The sequence below is a fragment of the Ictidomys tridecemlineatus genome, unplaced genomic scaffold, assembly GCF_052094955.1.
Source record: "Ictidomys tridecemlineatus isolate mIctTri1 unplaced genomic scaffold, mIctTri1.hap1 Scaffold_598, whole genome shotgun sequence".
In the NCBI taxonomy this organism is placed as follows: Eukaryota; Metazoa; Chordata; class Mammalia; order Rodentia; family Sciuridae; genus Ictidomys; species Ictidomys tridecemlineatus.
Genome location: NW_027524070.1, coordinates 74,842 through 87,586, shown reverse-complemented (window position 1 = coordinate 87,586; position 12,745 = coordinate 74,842). Strand labels below are relative to the sequence as shown.

At 33.8% G+C, this 12,745-nt stretch overlaps 1 protein-coding gene across 6 annotated transcripts in view; it reads left to right on the top strand.

Annotated features, from left to right (window-relative positions):
- The window catches only part of LOC144374153 (transport and Golgi organization protein 1 homolog), a 131,503-nt gene that overhangs the window by 116,748 nt on the left and 2,010 nt on the right, over positions 1–12,745 (top strand). For 5 of the 6 annotated variants that reach the window (XM_078037074.1, XM_078037075.1, XM_078037072.1 and 2 more), the window contains 14 exons: positions 581–652; positions 832–936; positions 1,580–1,702; positions 1,800–1,905; positions 2,926–2,981; positions 3,070–3,160; positions 3,332–3,470; positions 8,245–8,346; positions 9,202–9,262; positions 9,377–9,412; positions 9,489–9,556; positions 9,676–9,776; positions 9,958–10,095; positions 11,066–11,142. In XM_078037074.1, coding sequence (XP_077893200.1) covers positions 581–652; positions 832–936; positions 1,580–1,702; positions 1,800–1,905; positions 2,926–2,981; positions 3,070–3,160; positions 3,332–3,470; positions 8,245–8,346; positions 9,202–9,262; positions 9,377–9,412; positions 9,489–9,556; positions 9,676–9,776; positions 9,958–10,095; positions 11,066–11,142 — 1,275 coding nt within the window. Of the gene's footprint in view, positions 1–580; positions 653–831; positions 937–1,579; positions 1,703–1,799; positions 1,906–2,925; positions 2,982–3,069; positions 3,161–3,331; positions 3,471–8,244; positions 8,347–9,201; positions 9,263–9,376; positions 9,413–9,488; positions 9,557–9,675; positions 9,777–9,957; positions 10,096–11,065; positions 11,143–11,267; positions 12,727–12,745 lie in introns of those variants that run through there. The other variant, XM_078037076.1, reaches the window with a different exon arrangement.

Genomic DNA, 12,745 nt, shown 5'->3' with positions numbered 1-12,745 from the left:
ATTCAATCCCAGGCATTGCAAACAAAGATTGCAGAGTTATATCCACTTCCTTAAGGAGCGGGTATATTTATAAATTTTTTGGATTTCTTCTGTATGTGAGATTAGTCTATTCTTCCTTAAATTTTATCATTTTTTACTTCAGATAAGAAAATTTTAAAAATGATCTTGGGAAATTTTTTTCTCTATCACTAGAAAAAAATTACTAATTTGAACTGGTTTACTTGAAACAGTAATTAATTAGTTAATTTTCTATGCTTTAAAACATTTTATTTACTTATTGCATTATGATTTTCTATACTTTGACCTTTTTTTTCTGGTTATCTCATAAACAGTAAGGTTGTGGATGCCATGAAATATTTATGACTTCATTTTCCCTCATCTCTTTCAGTTCTTGATTTTTTGCTTAGTCCAAAGCTGGATCCCCTGCATTTACCTGAAATGTAATGGGATGGCTTGACAAAAATTTTGTTGTGTTTATCTTTTTAGTATATATATGTGTGTGTACACACACACACACATATATATCAGTATTTCTACTGAAATCCTAATGCATATTTTGTGTTCTGTTTTCACCTGGCAGATAATGGAAAATAAGAAAACTATAGAGAAGCTTAAAGATGTCATTTCAGTGAATACTTCTGAACTTTCAGAGGTAAAGCTGCCAACTCTTGCTAACGGATATTAATACTATATCTTAGTTTTGTTGCAGACCAAAAATTTGAGGTGTGCTAAAATGTGCAAAAAATGAGAACTGTATGATGTGTGGTTTGGGAAAGTATAACTTTGTTTTTTCTTTGGAATTAATTCACTAACTGTAGTGTTTTGCATTAGCTTCACATTGTCCTTAATGAAGCTAAGCTTTGTGAAGAGAAGGTGAAGTTGGAATGCTGTCAGCTTCAGAAAGAAAATACCATGCTTAAGAAGAAGAAAGAGCAGGTAAATAAAATTTGATGTCATACATAATGTAAACTAGAGAAGTGAATATCATTATCTTGTATCTTTTTTGGATCTGTTTCTGAGGTAAGGAATATTCATGTAGGACCTTTTCTAGATATGCAAAGTTTAAACAATGCTCCCCAAATTGAGTGCATATATATGGTCTCCATCTGTTTTGGATTTTTGGATTATTGCTTTTCTTATCAAATGTCAATCAGTTATTAACTTGCATAGCCTCAAAGAAACTTTTTAAACCAGAAAATTAAGTATTTTATGATCCTCTTTTGAGTAGTTACTGATTCACCGGCCAAGGGAAGATTACATGATAAGGAATCTAAATTTAGGAGACAGTCATATGTGCCCAGCCATTCCTGCTGGAGGTAAATTATTTGAATTGGCAGCAATTTTCTGGGGAATGCAATAAACAGGGTCAACTTCCTGATAGCTCTGATGTTCTTACTGCAGCTGTGAGAGTTGAGGCCACTCTGCCCTCTTCCTTAACCAAGGTCTCAACCTCCTCGATTGAGGGAGGCCACCGAGGAGTATGGCTCTGTATTTCTTTGTCTAAGTCTTGTAGTCCTGATGTATCCAGTGCAGAAACCCCTCCCTAACCCATAGGAATTCATGTGTTTTGACTTTTCAGTTGCAGCAGGAAGTGAAAGACTGGAGTACATCACACGCTGAGCTCAGTGAACAAATGAAATCATTTGAGAAGTTACAGAAAGATTTACAAGTAACGCTTAGTCTTAAAGATGATACTATTAATGTAAGTTTATACTCCAAATACATGTTTCATCTCATGAATTCTCCTGAAATCTTTGAATTAAAATCGAGAGTCTTCCAACCTTTTGCTTCTTTTCTAGGCTCTAACTAATTACATCACACAGTTGAATCGGTTACAATGTGAATCTGAATCTGAGGATCAAAGTCGAGATGAGTCAGATGAATTAACCAATGGAGAGTTAGCAGGTAAGATCAGTCTCAGGGAGGTTGAATCCTTTTTTTCTTTCCTGTCTTTAATTAAGTATACAGATGCCACTTTTCAGCTGGCTGAATTTCTTCTTAAGCTTCAGGTTTGTAGACACATATCACTGGATCTATAGATATGTCTGTTGCATTGGCAGAGGTGGGTTGCTGGGGTATAATGTAGCAATAGGCATATGAAGAACACTTGACTTTTCCTATCCCATTGAAAACTAGTAAGTACACTGCAGCTACAATAGTCACATCCTATACCTCTAAGTATTGAACATTGTACAGTAAGAGAAATTTATTTATTAACTTATGCAGATGATACTTGATTTTGATACTCATCATCTCTATGGCTCTGTGGTTTTAAGTCCACAGTCAGTCTTAAGAGTCCGGAGGTAGTTGGAACCATAAACTAAGGCTGTGAGAACAGAGGCTAGAGACTATCAGAAAGCTAGAGAGGGAGTGTAACAATGTTTACTGATGAGGAAAATATTTCCAGATGTTTTCTCCCAAGTTGGATATTGCTTACATAGCAAGTATTTCAAACCACACCTGGTAGTAGATTCAGGGAGAAAATAGAGGATTGAATCTTTCAAAACAAGACACTTACTTGCCCAGGTGAAGATAGATCTGAGAGAGAAGAAAAGCTTTTATCTTACAAGAATAACATAGATAACATTTTAGTTGTGCAAACTAGAAATTCACCTTTTTAAAAAAAAAAAACAGACAGTACTTTTATTTATTTTTATGCTGAGGATCAAACTCAGTGCCTCACACATGCTAGGTGAGCACTCTACCACTGAGCCACAACCCCAGTCTGAAATTCACCTCTTTCTTTTTTTTTTTAAATCTAAGCTTGCAATTCTCTTAAAAGTCATTAGTCTAATCAGTTTAATTATTTAATTGATTTTTTTTTCTTCCGGTGTTTGAACACAATCATTCTTTAGTTTGGGGAAGTTAGGAGAATATAGAGTTAAAAGTAAGGAAAGGAAAAGCTAAAAGTCTTTTGTTTTTTAGGTGATCGGAACGAGAAGATCAAAGATCAAATTAAGCAGATGATGGATGTCTCTCGGGTATAGTTCTTTGTAAGAGTCCCATAGTGCCTGTGAATTCTTCCTATGCCTCACTTTTAAGAATACCTCTCTTTTCTGCAATTTTTAGACACAAACTACAATATCAGTAGTTGAAGAGGATCTAAAACTTTTACAACTTAAGCAAAGCACCTTGATGTCCACAATATGTAATCTAGAAGGTGGGTTCTTCTTGAGAAGAAATTGCCATGTTGAAAAGACTTAAAATTTTATTGGAAAGATAAAGAATGGCTTCTTGCTTTCATGCTTCTTACTTTTCTTGGAACTACTCCCTCAAACAAGTTCTTAAGTCCTTGTACACATATAGAGATAAGCTGTTTTATCCTTTACAGACCAAATAAAGAAATTAGAAAGTGACTGCAATTCACTACGGTCTTCTAAAGCTGAACTGGAAGAGGAATGCAAAACTCTTAGGCAGAAAGTGGAGATTTTAAATGAACTCTACCAGCAAAATGAGATGGCACTACAAAAGTAAGATTTTCATTGTTTGTTATTGTTATCACTGTGTGAACTAACAGATAATTTTATCTTTTCTTAAGATTATTTACAATTTTTTCTAGTTGTAATAAGTAGAGATTTGTCTTTTTTCCTTTGTGTTTTGTGTCCTATAAGTTGCATTTTTCTTTCCATCGTCAGTCTTAAGAGTCCTGAGGTAGTTGGAACCATAAACTAAGGCTGTGAGGACATCGTAATCAATTGTCAAATTCATATGAAGGCAGGAAGTGGTAAACTGGTATTAACAGTCACTGATGTGGAAATACCTCTCAAAAGATCTAGGCCCTTTCTATGATCCCACTATTTATTTTAATTACCTTTCATTGTAATCAGTTATGTAATTCTAATGTTTTGAACTTTTATCTCTAACTCTGGACCTTTAAAAATACTGAGTGATTTGGAATGACATGTTTTAGTAGAATAAAAACTTCAAAAAGGAATAATATTTACTTATTGATGGTACAAGTTTTGGACTTGAATATCTCAGATGTTCACACTAAAAATTGAACTGTGGCAAGGACCTTAGGAGTTATGATTACAGAAGTACTTGTTTGTAGTATATATTTATATATTAATCTTCTCAGTGTGGAGCTAGTTATTTTTTGAAAGTTCATTTGAAGTTTTTAATCCACAAAAATACTTGAATTCTCTAAAAATAGGTTTTTTTGTGTCAGATTTTGTTTGTTTGCACCTGATTTTACTCTTCGGCATATATATATATATATATATATATATATATATATATATATATATCTTGTTAAAGCAAAGACAGACCTTCTTATAGACCTAACTATTTTTAGGTATTTTGACTTCTGTTGCCTAATTAATGCATTAAATATTGAAACCTTCCCATTAACTTTTCTAAAATTCTGTGATCTCCAAGCGACCTTTTTAGAATCTCAAATTTTTGTTCAGGCCAGTTCTAAATGCCTGGCCTGTTTCAAAGAAACATTTCTCATTTTATCACTTTTTATTTAAGAGAACACTTGTTTTCTCTGTCCCTACTAGTAATATGAATGACCTAAATGGCAATTAATTTTCTTTGTAATGCAGTTAAATTATAGCACTATTTTCCTCAACTCCTCCAAAATTCATTCAGTCATCATCTGTGGTTTGTACTCTTTTTACTCATCCCCAGGTACTATGTTAGTTCATGCCTGTGTCATCTTTTCTGTTTCTAACCTAGGTCATCTGTCTTCATTCTCCATTATTTATATTTTTATATAATTTATTTCAAATTCTTAGTAATTTTCTCTATAGCTGCTTGAGTGGACTTTCTAAAATATGTCTGTCCATGTCAATATGTGCCTGTGGTTTATGAAGAATTTGCTTTCTATTTGATGACCTGTTCTTTTTTTCTTCCTTGTATCTTTTTAATAGTTTAAATATTTTTAATTATTTTCCTCATCCCCTGTATAAGCTTGATGTAATCATAAATTATAATGGAATTATAATTATATAATTGTAATTATATAATTATAATTATAATTTTATTCATCTTCTCATAATTTAAAGGCCATGGTATATATTCTGGATTTAATAAAAACCTGACATAGATTAATAGGTTTATTATTTTTTTTATGGGCTTTAAGTAGCTCCCGAATCAGATAACTGTTGTGGCATTGTATGTTAGTACTTCATATACTGTGAACTCCATAAGACATTCATTCAATTTATACACATATTTAAAGTTTCTGTAGTTCTGCATTCTACACTGTTGGTTTCATATTTGAAATTATTTTCATTCTATTTGAACATTGTCCTTTAATGATAGATTTGATTAGTGTATCAAAGTAGTACAAGGATAAACAGAATAGTATTTTATCCACTAAATATTGCTACCTTTATAATCTGTATTAGGTTGACATGAACTTCATTATTAGAGTTAAAACCAGTTTCCATTTTTAAAGGATCTCTCTTTTGGCTACTGAATTTTGACTGTTACTTAGTTTTAGCAATTTAAAAATATCCAATTAATTACCATCTGTTCTAAATTTTTTCTTTATGGAGTCCATTATCATTGTTGTTTGGTCTTATCCCTCCCCTAGTTCCTGTAGTCATTTCTCTGTTTTTTTATCAGTTTTATTGGGAAGTGCCTAGGTGTAGTTTTCCCCACCCCACCCACTTTTTCCTCTTGCAGTTATGTTGTTTGGGACCATTAAATATTTCTTGAGTCTTTTTTTAAATGTTGATTTTACCTCATTCTCTCTTCTGATTATAATAATGCATATTAGAATTTGATTTCCCCTGCCTCCTACATTCTGGATTTACTTCTTCTGGATATTTTCTTCTGACCTGTCTTAAAAGCGCTAGGATTTATTTTACTTCCCAAATCTGCTGCTAAAATCATTCATTGAGTTTAGGATTTTAAAAAGTTCAGGGTTTAAAATATTATTTTAGTTGTAGATGGACATAATATTTTATTTTATTTTTTATAGAATTTTTTTAAGAGAGAGAGAAAGAGAGAATTTTAATATTTATTTTTTAGTTTTTAGCGGACACAACATCTTTGTTTGTATGTGGTCCTGAGGATTGAACCCGGGCTGCACACATGCCAGGCGAGCGCACTACCGCTTGAGCCACATCCCCAGCCCGACACAATATTTTATTTATTTTATGTGGTGTTGAGGACTGATCCCAGTGCCTCACACATGTGGGGCACGTGCTTCACCACTGAGCCACAACCCCAGTCCTATTTCAGTACTAAGGCTCAAACCCAGGACCTTGAGCCATGTGCTCTACTATTGAGCTACCTCCCCAGACTCCTTGCTCTTTCTCATAAGGGACTAGTGTCTTACTGCTTTCCAAGCTATCTTTAATCTCATCATTCTGCCTCTGCCTCCTGAGTATCTTCGATTGTAGGTAGGTCACCACACTCAACTATTTCTTGGTTTTATAGTTTCTAATCCTTTGACAAAATTCATAATCTTTTTTTTTTCCTCTTTTGTGGTGCTGGGGTTTGAACTCAGAGCCTTGTGCATGCAAGGCAGCACTCTAACAACTAAACTATATTCCCAAACCTGAAATTCATAATCTTGACTTTACTTTTTTGAGTATATAAAGCACAGTGATTTTAAAACATGTGCGGATAACCCCATTAGGTGGTTTCCTTTTCTGTGGGATTTTTTTCTCACAGAATTTTGTCTTATGGAGTGCCTGATCAGTTTTGATTGGCTAACATTGTTGTGATAATTATAGATGAAATTTGAGGACTAAGATGAAGTTATCTTTTTATAGAAAAGTGGTGAGGTTACTTGAGTAAGATTGTCTGTCACTTTAAACTTAGTCAGCAATTAAGATAATTCAAAAATGACTTGTCTTTTCAATGTTTCAGTATTGTTCCTTTTGGATTTTTTGCCTGTTCATCACTTAAGTGTGCAGTACTTTCTAATCTAAACTCAAAGGCTAGGGCTTTTATTAAGGGTCCCTTTATTTGTAGCCCCAAACACTTGTTTTTACCTCTAAGCCCAGGAATTTGATGAAGGCTTAGTTCAAACTCATTATATCTTTGTGTTATCTTCAATATGTGGGTAAATCTAGGAGAAAAGTACCTTAAAGTGCCAGCCTTACTTGTAATTCTGAGATTCCTTTTTCTAATGGATCTTGGCCACATACATATATCTTCACTGCCTTTTTAGCTTGGATCCTTTCAAACACATTTTTATATTCTTATAAAGATGTTTTGATTGTTCTTAGTGCTCTCAGACTAACTCTTTGATAATTGGAAACAAAATTCTCTCTGTCCTTCAAGATTCAGTTTTCTCCATATTCCTTCTTAAGCCAGTGGGGAAAATTATTATATTCCTTTAGGTGTCATTTATACCTGAAACAGTGAGATCTTTTATTCTTTAGCATCTTACAAGGTAACTAGTATATTATAGCCACTCATAAAATACTTGCTGAAGAATTAAATGAGAAGCTATATAAGAATATATAATCCCCTTTTTCTATTTGGTATCAATAATCCTTTTTTACTATAGTTCTTCTGATTTATGGAAAATTAAGTTTCAATTTAATTATCTTTTGAATTGGAACTATGGCTAAAGTAATACAAGGATAGCAGAAAATAGTATTTTTTAAATCATTAAATGTGGCTACCTTTGTCTCAGTAGATGAACATCTTGAGTTTCATGATCAGAGTTAAAACTTGTCAGTAGATAATACTCTGATCGTGGGTCAGTTTGGCTTATTTTCAGACATTATCAAAACTCAGGTTTGTCTTTTTGCTTAATTGCAATTCTTTTGAAATAGATATCTAAAGTGTGAAAAATGTTCTGTCGTTAATTGCATAGCTAAAAAGACATATTCTAGAAGATTTTTTCTTTGACTGACTATATCTTTATTATGGTACCAGTCTTGGATTGAGAAAAGAGTTCCTCCATGACAAAGATATACTTAGTGTCCTACCCATGGCAGAAACGAGAAAAGAATTATCCCCTGCTTTATCCTAATATGTTTAATTATGTTAGGTTGATCAGTCCTGATCTTCCACATTGAAGTAAAGTGAGTTTTTATTATCTTACACACAGGATACTTGCCCCTGGGGCACATGTTGTTTTCACATTTATTTTATTTACTGGTAAGTAGAGAATTAAGAGGAGAAGTTAGAAAATGTAAGTGATTTGCCAGAGTTTGATTTACGAAATTGCAGGTTTGAATTTCTATTTTATGTGCCTAAGCATTTTATAGAATTGTGGGAAGTGATATTTACAAAGAGAAACTTTTGATTTGATAACTGGCTTTATTTTAGGAAACTAAGCCACGAAGAATATGAGAGACTAGAAAAAGAGCAGCGGCTGTCAGCTGCAGATGAAACGGTGGTTTCCGCTGTACAGGAAGTTAAAAATTACAAGTGAGTTCAGTTTCTAAAGGAGGGTGTCAATGTCTAATGATCTAGTGTTAGCTTTCTTTTTTAATCTTTTTTTACATTGTGTAGATAGAAGAAAATAGCATGGAAGTATAAATAACGAGAGGATATGAATACATTCAATTCACACAGGAGAAAAAATAAATTTCAACTTTACAAATGAAAAATGTTAACAAAAAATTTACTTACACCCAATGGGGGAAAGATCATAGGGAACTTGGTCAATGCAAACAATTCTGCGGGTTTTGATTGTTGTAGTAATTCTTTAAGAAATCAGTTTGCTGTGTGATGTATCAAGACCCACAAAAGTGTGGCATTTGATAGACCTTGGAAATCTTCTATGGATATAATTTGAAAAAAATAAAAAATGTTTTAAGGAGGAAGATATTTCTAGCAGAATTACTTGAGAACACACTGATGAACAGTTACAGAAATTATAATTTATCATTCAGAATCTTTAGCAATTAAATGATAAAGAAGTTATTAGTATTAGGTTTTTATTTTATTTATTTATTTATTTTTGGTGCTTTACTACTAAGCTACATCCTTAGACCTTTTTTTTTCCCTTGAGACAGGGTCTCAGTTGCATAGGTTCCCACTTAATTGCTGAGACTGACCTCGAACTTGTGATCCTCCTGCCTCAGCTTCCCAATCATTGGGATTACTGGCATGTGGCATTGCACCTGGTCTGTAGTTAGTATTAGTTTTGATCACACTGGATTCATATAACCATAGAAATGTTTTTCTTATGTATGATAAAGTCTTTAAAAGTATAGCTGATGGAATAAAGGGAAAATGGTCAGAATGTTTCAAATGTTATTCAATTGTTGTAATTCTTAGGCGGAGAATTGAAGAACTGGAAGAAGAACTACAGAAAACCGAGCGCTCATTTAAAAACCAGGTAGTAATTAATACTGTCCTATAGTTGCAGAATTCTTTGTATCTAATACAGACAATTATAGGCTATTATAATGAGTCCCTAAAAACATATTTTTTAATGTGTTGTCTTTTTCAGATTGCTGTGCAGGAGAAGAAAGCTCATGATAATTGGGTAAGATTTTTTCCCCATTTTCTTTATTTTGTGCATAGCCTACCGCAACTGAATTTGAATATTTTCTCTTTAATAGCTCAAAGCTCGTTCTGCAGAAAGAGCTATAGCTGAAGAGAAAAGGGAAGCTGCTAATTTGAGACAGAAGTATGTGATTTTGGTATCTTACTATATGTTTTATAGTGTTTTAAGGTTATGCTAGATATTATCTATGAAGGAATAGATTGCTGTTTCATAATTCAGCCCATTCTTTCTCAATATTCAAGACTATTGGAAATGACCCAAAAGATGGCAATGCAGCAAGATGAACCCATGATTGTAAAACCTATGCCGGGAAGACCAAATTTACAAAATCCTCCTCTGAGAGGTAGGGGGCACTTTGTAAAAGGAGCTATTTTATTTCTTGGTGCAGAATGTATGTAAATTACTTTTTATTTCTGTCTGTAATGATTATGAAATAATCTGAATGATTTGCTAAAGCAGGAGGTGAGGGTTGGTGTCAGGGAGAAGGCTACCTTAAAGTAGTAACACAGCATTGTTGTCTTTAGGTCCACTGAACCATAATGGCTCTTTTGGTCCATCCCCCGTGAGTGATAGAGAATGTTCCCCTCCACTGACAGCAGAGCCAGCTGGAAGACCTCCTTCTGCTACTCTTAATCGAAAAGATATGCCCAGAAACGGATTTGGTGAGCATTCACATGTTGCTTTATAGTAAACTGCTTCAAGGTTTTGTTTTTTTTTCCCTTTTGAATATTCTAATAAAAACATAGAATTTGGGCCTGTACAATACATAGAAGATAATTTCTTACGTTATCTTAGTGAATGTTTTCTGTAAAATCTGTTCTAGAATAGAAAACATTTTTTTTTTCCTGGAGGTCCCTGTATTGTTTTTTTCTTTTAAATTTTACACTGTGAAGTGTAAACCTTTATCTTTAAATTAAATCTCTATGGTGTTCCTTTCCAAAATATTATAAAAGTAGCCTTAAACTTTATGTAGCATACATATTTCCAACATGAAATACTGAGTCTTATTTCCAATTCTAAATAGGACTGTAGCCTTGGTAAGATTGGAATTCAGGTTATACAGACTAAAGAAAAAACAGCCTACACATACTTCAAGTCTATAGCTTAAAGTTTAGGACCAGTACTTATTAATCTGCTGTTCTATCAACCCAAGGCAGTTCTTTATTTTTCTTAAGTCTCTTTATAAATTGTGATTTATGTATTGGGCAACCCATTTTTTTTAAAAAAAATATTTTTAATTGTAGATGGACATGATATCTTTATTTATTTTTTAAATGTGTGCTGAGAATCAAACCCAGTGCCTCACACATGCTAGGCAAACACTCTACAACTGAGCTATGACCCCAACCCCTGGGCAACCCATTTTTAATGTTGCTTTCCAGTTATTGTTGAACCCTGACCTGTCCACCAGTGGTTTATTTCTTCTGAAAAATACATACAAGGGCTCTGATCTTTCTTTCCCAAGGGTCAATGGATGGACCTTTACCTCGTACTGGTCTTCTGAGGCATCTGGGAAACCCATTGCCTCTGGTAAAGGACCAAGTAATTTCAAAGAATCTGTAATTGTGGATGGAGGATTTTTATTCTTTTCATGTTAGAATAAGTCTGAATCCATTCTTTGATCTCTAACAGACCCAGGATGTGGTCCAGCTCACATGAACAGCAGCTCCAGAAGTTCTTCTCCAGCTAAGGTGACGAATGAGGGCAAGGTAAGTTTTGTAGTTACTGTGAATCATGTGGTCATGCAGGAACATGTAGCTTTCCTACAGTACTTTCTCTTTGCTTTATCCTTCTTTGTGTTCTATTTGTACTATCCCATTTGTTTTTTAAAAAGCAAACTGTTCCCCAAGAACCTGAGACCCCCTCAGTCTCCACCATTACTTCTTTGACTGAGCATCCAGTTGGAGTAAGTACTTAGAGGTTGAGAACTGAATTGGGTTTTATTCTGTGCATTTCTGGGAAGGATATTCAGAGCATGACACTGATCTTGTTTGCTTTAAACTGCATGCAATATTGAGCTTACTTTTCTCCTTAACTTGGGAATGTTGCTTAAGTGTGTACAACTATAATGAACTACAGAATGTAAAAAGTTATCACTCTAACTTTATATGGTGTTTTGTGTTGAATCTTCTAAGGCAAAGTAAATTCATTATAAATTATATAATTCATCATTTTTATTTTTGTTTGGAAGAATGTTATTTAAGAATTCCTCCATTTGTGCAAACCCTATTTTGAGTGATTTGAATTAGATTGGTATCAGATTTTCTGAAAGTGAAATACTGTTTCAGTGAAACAATGATAATCTGAAATGACCTCTTGAGCCAGTCCCAAGCAATGGTCTCATTTGTTCACATAAGTGTATTCTCTTGTAACTGTGTTGCTATTATATCTGGTAGGTCTTCTGAAGCTCTATAATAAAATAAATTTTTAATTGTTTAGTTTCAAACCCACTACTCATAGGAAATGATAAATCAATATCTCAAATGGTGTACAGTAAATGAAAGTAAATATTAAAGCCTTTTCTTCCTAATTTGTGTATATAGCACTGTGATGGAAAATACTTCTCAAGTTCCAGTGTATATATATTCTAGGAATATACATCTCTGGAGAAATCTAAGGGCAGCTTAGATAAGACCCCAAACCCCTTTGTAGTAGAAGATTTAAAAGAGAGCAAAGACCCATTGTTAGAGAGGAGTAGAGGTGGGAAAAGCATGGCTTGGAGGCAAACCTGGGATTGAGTTTCTTTAATATGCAGTGTGGCCTTCAACAAATTATGATATTCCATTTGCTTTTGTTCCCTCTTATTTAAAACAAGACAGTCTACTTAAAGATCTCAGAGGTTGAATAATATATGAAAGACTTACCGAAGATACTCTGAATAGTAGCTATTATTACATGGGTAGAGAATGGATTTTTCATTTTATTCTGTTCATTCTTAATATGGAAGTAATGAGCTATTGTGATGAAAGGGAAGTGATGGGGAGGGGGGGAGTCCCTTTGAAATAGATTGTAGTGAATACAACATGACATACTGGTCAGAAATCACCTCTGTTAACAACCTCTGCCAGTCCTCTTGCCTTTCCCTTTCCTGTGCAGATATAATCAGTAACAAACTGGTCCCTCTTGTGGCATCCTTCCAACTTCTGTAAGCTGTCAGTGGGAATACACAGGAGGGGTGGGTAGAGTTTTGTTGCACTGATGGTGTTCTCTGGACAGGTGCCTGTTTGGGGTTTTAGCTTTTATCGGTGTTGGTACTTTGTCTTAATACATAGGAATTTTAAAACTTTTAACTTCTTTCAAATCTTAAATTGC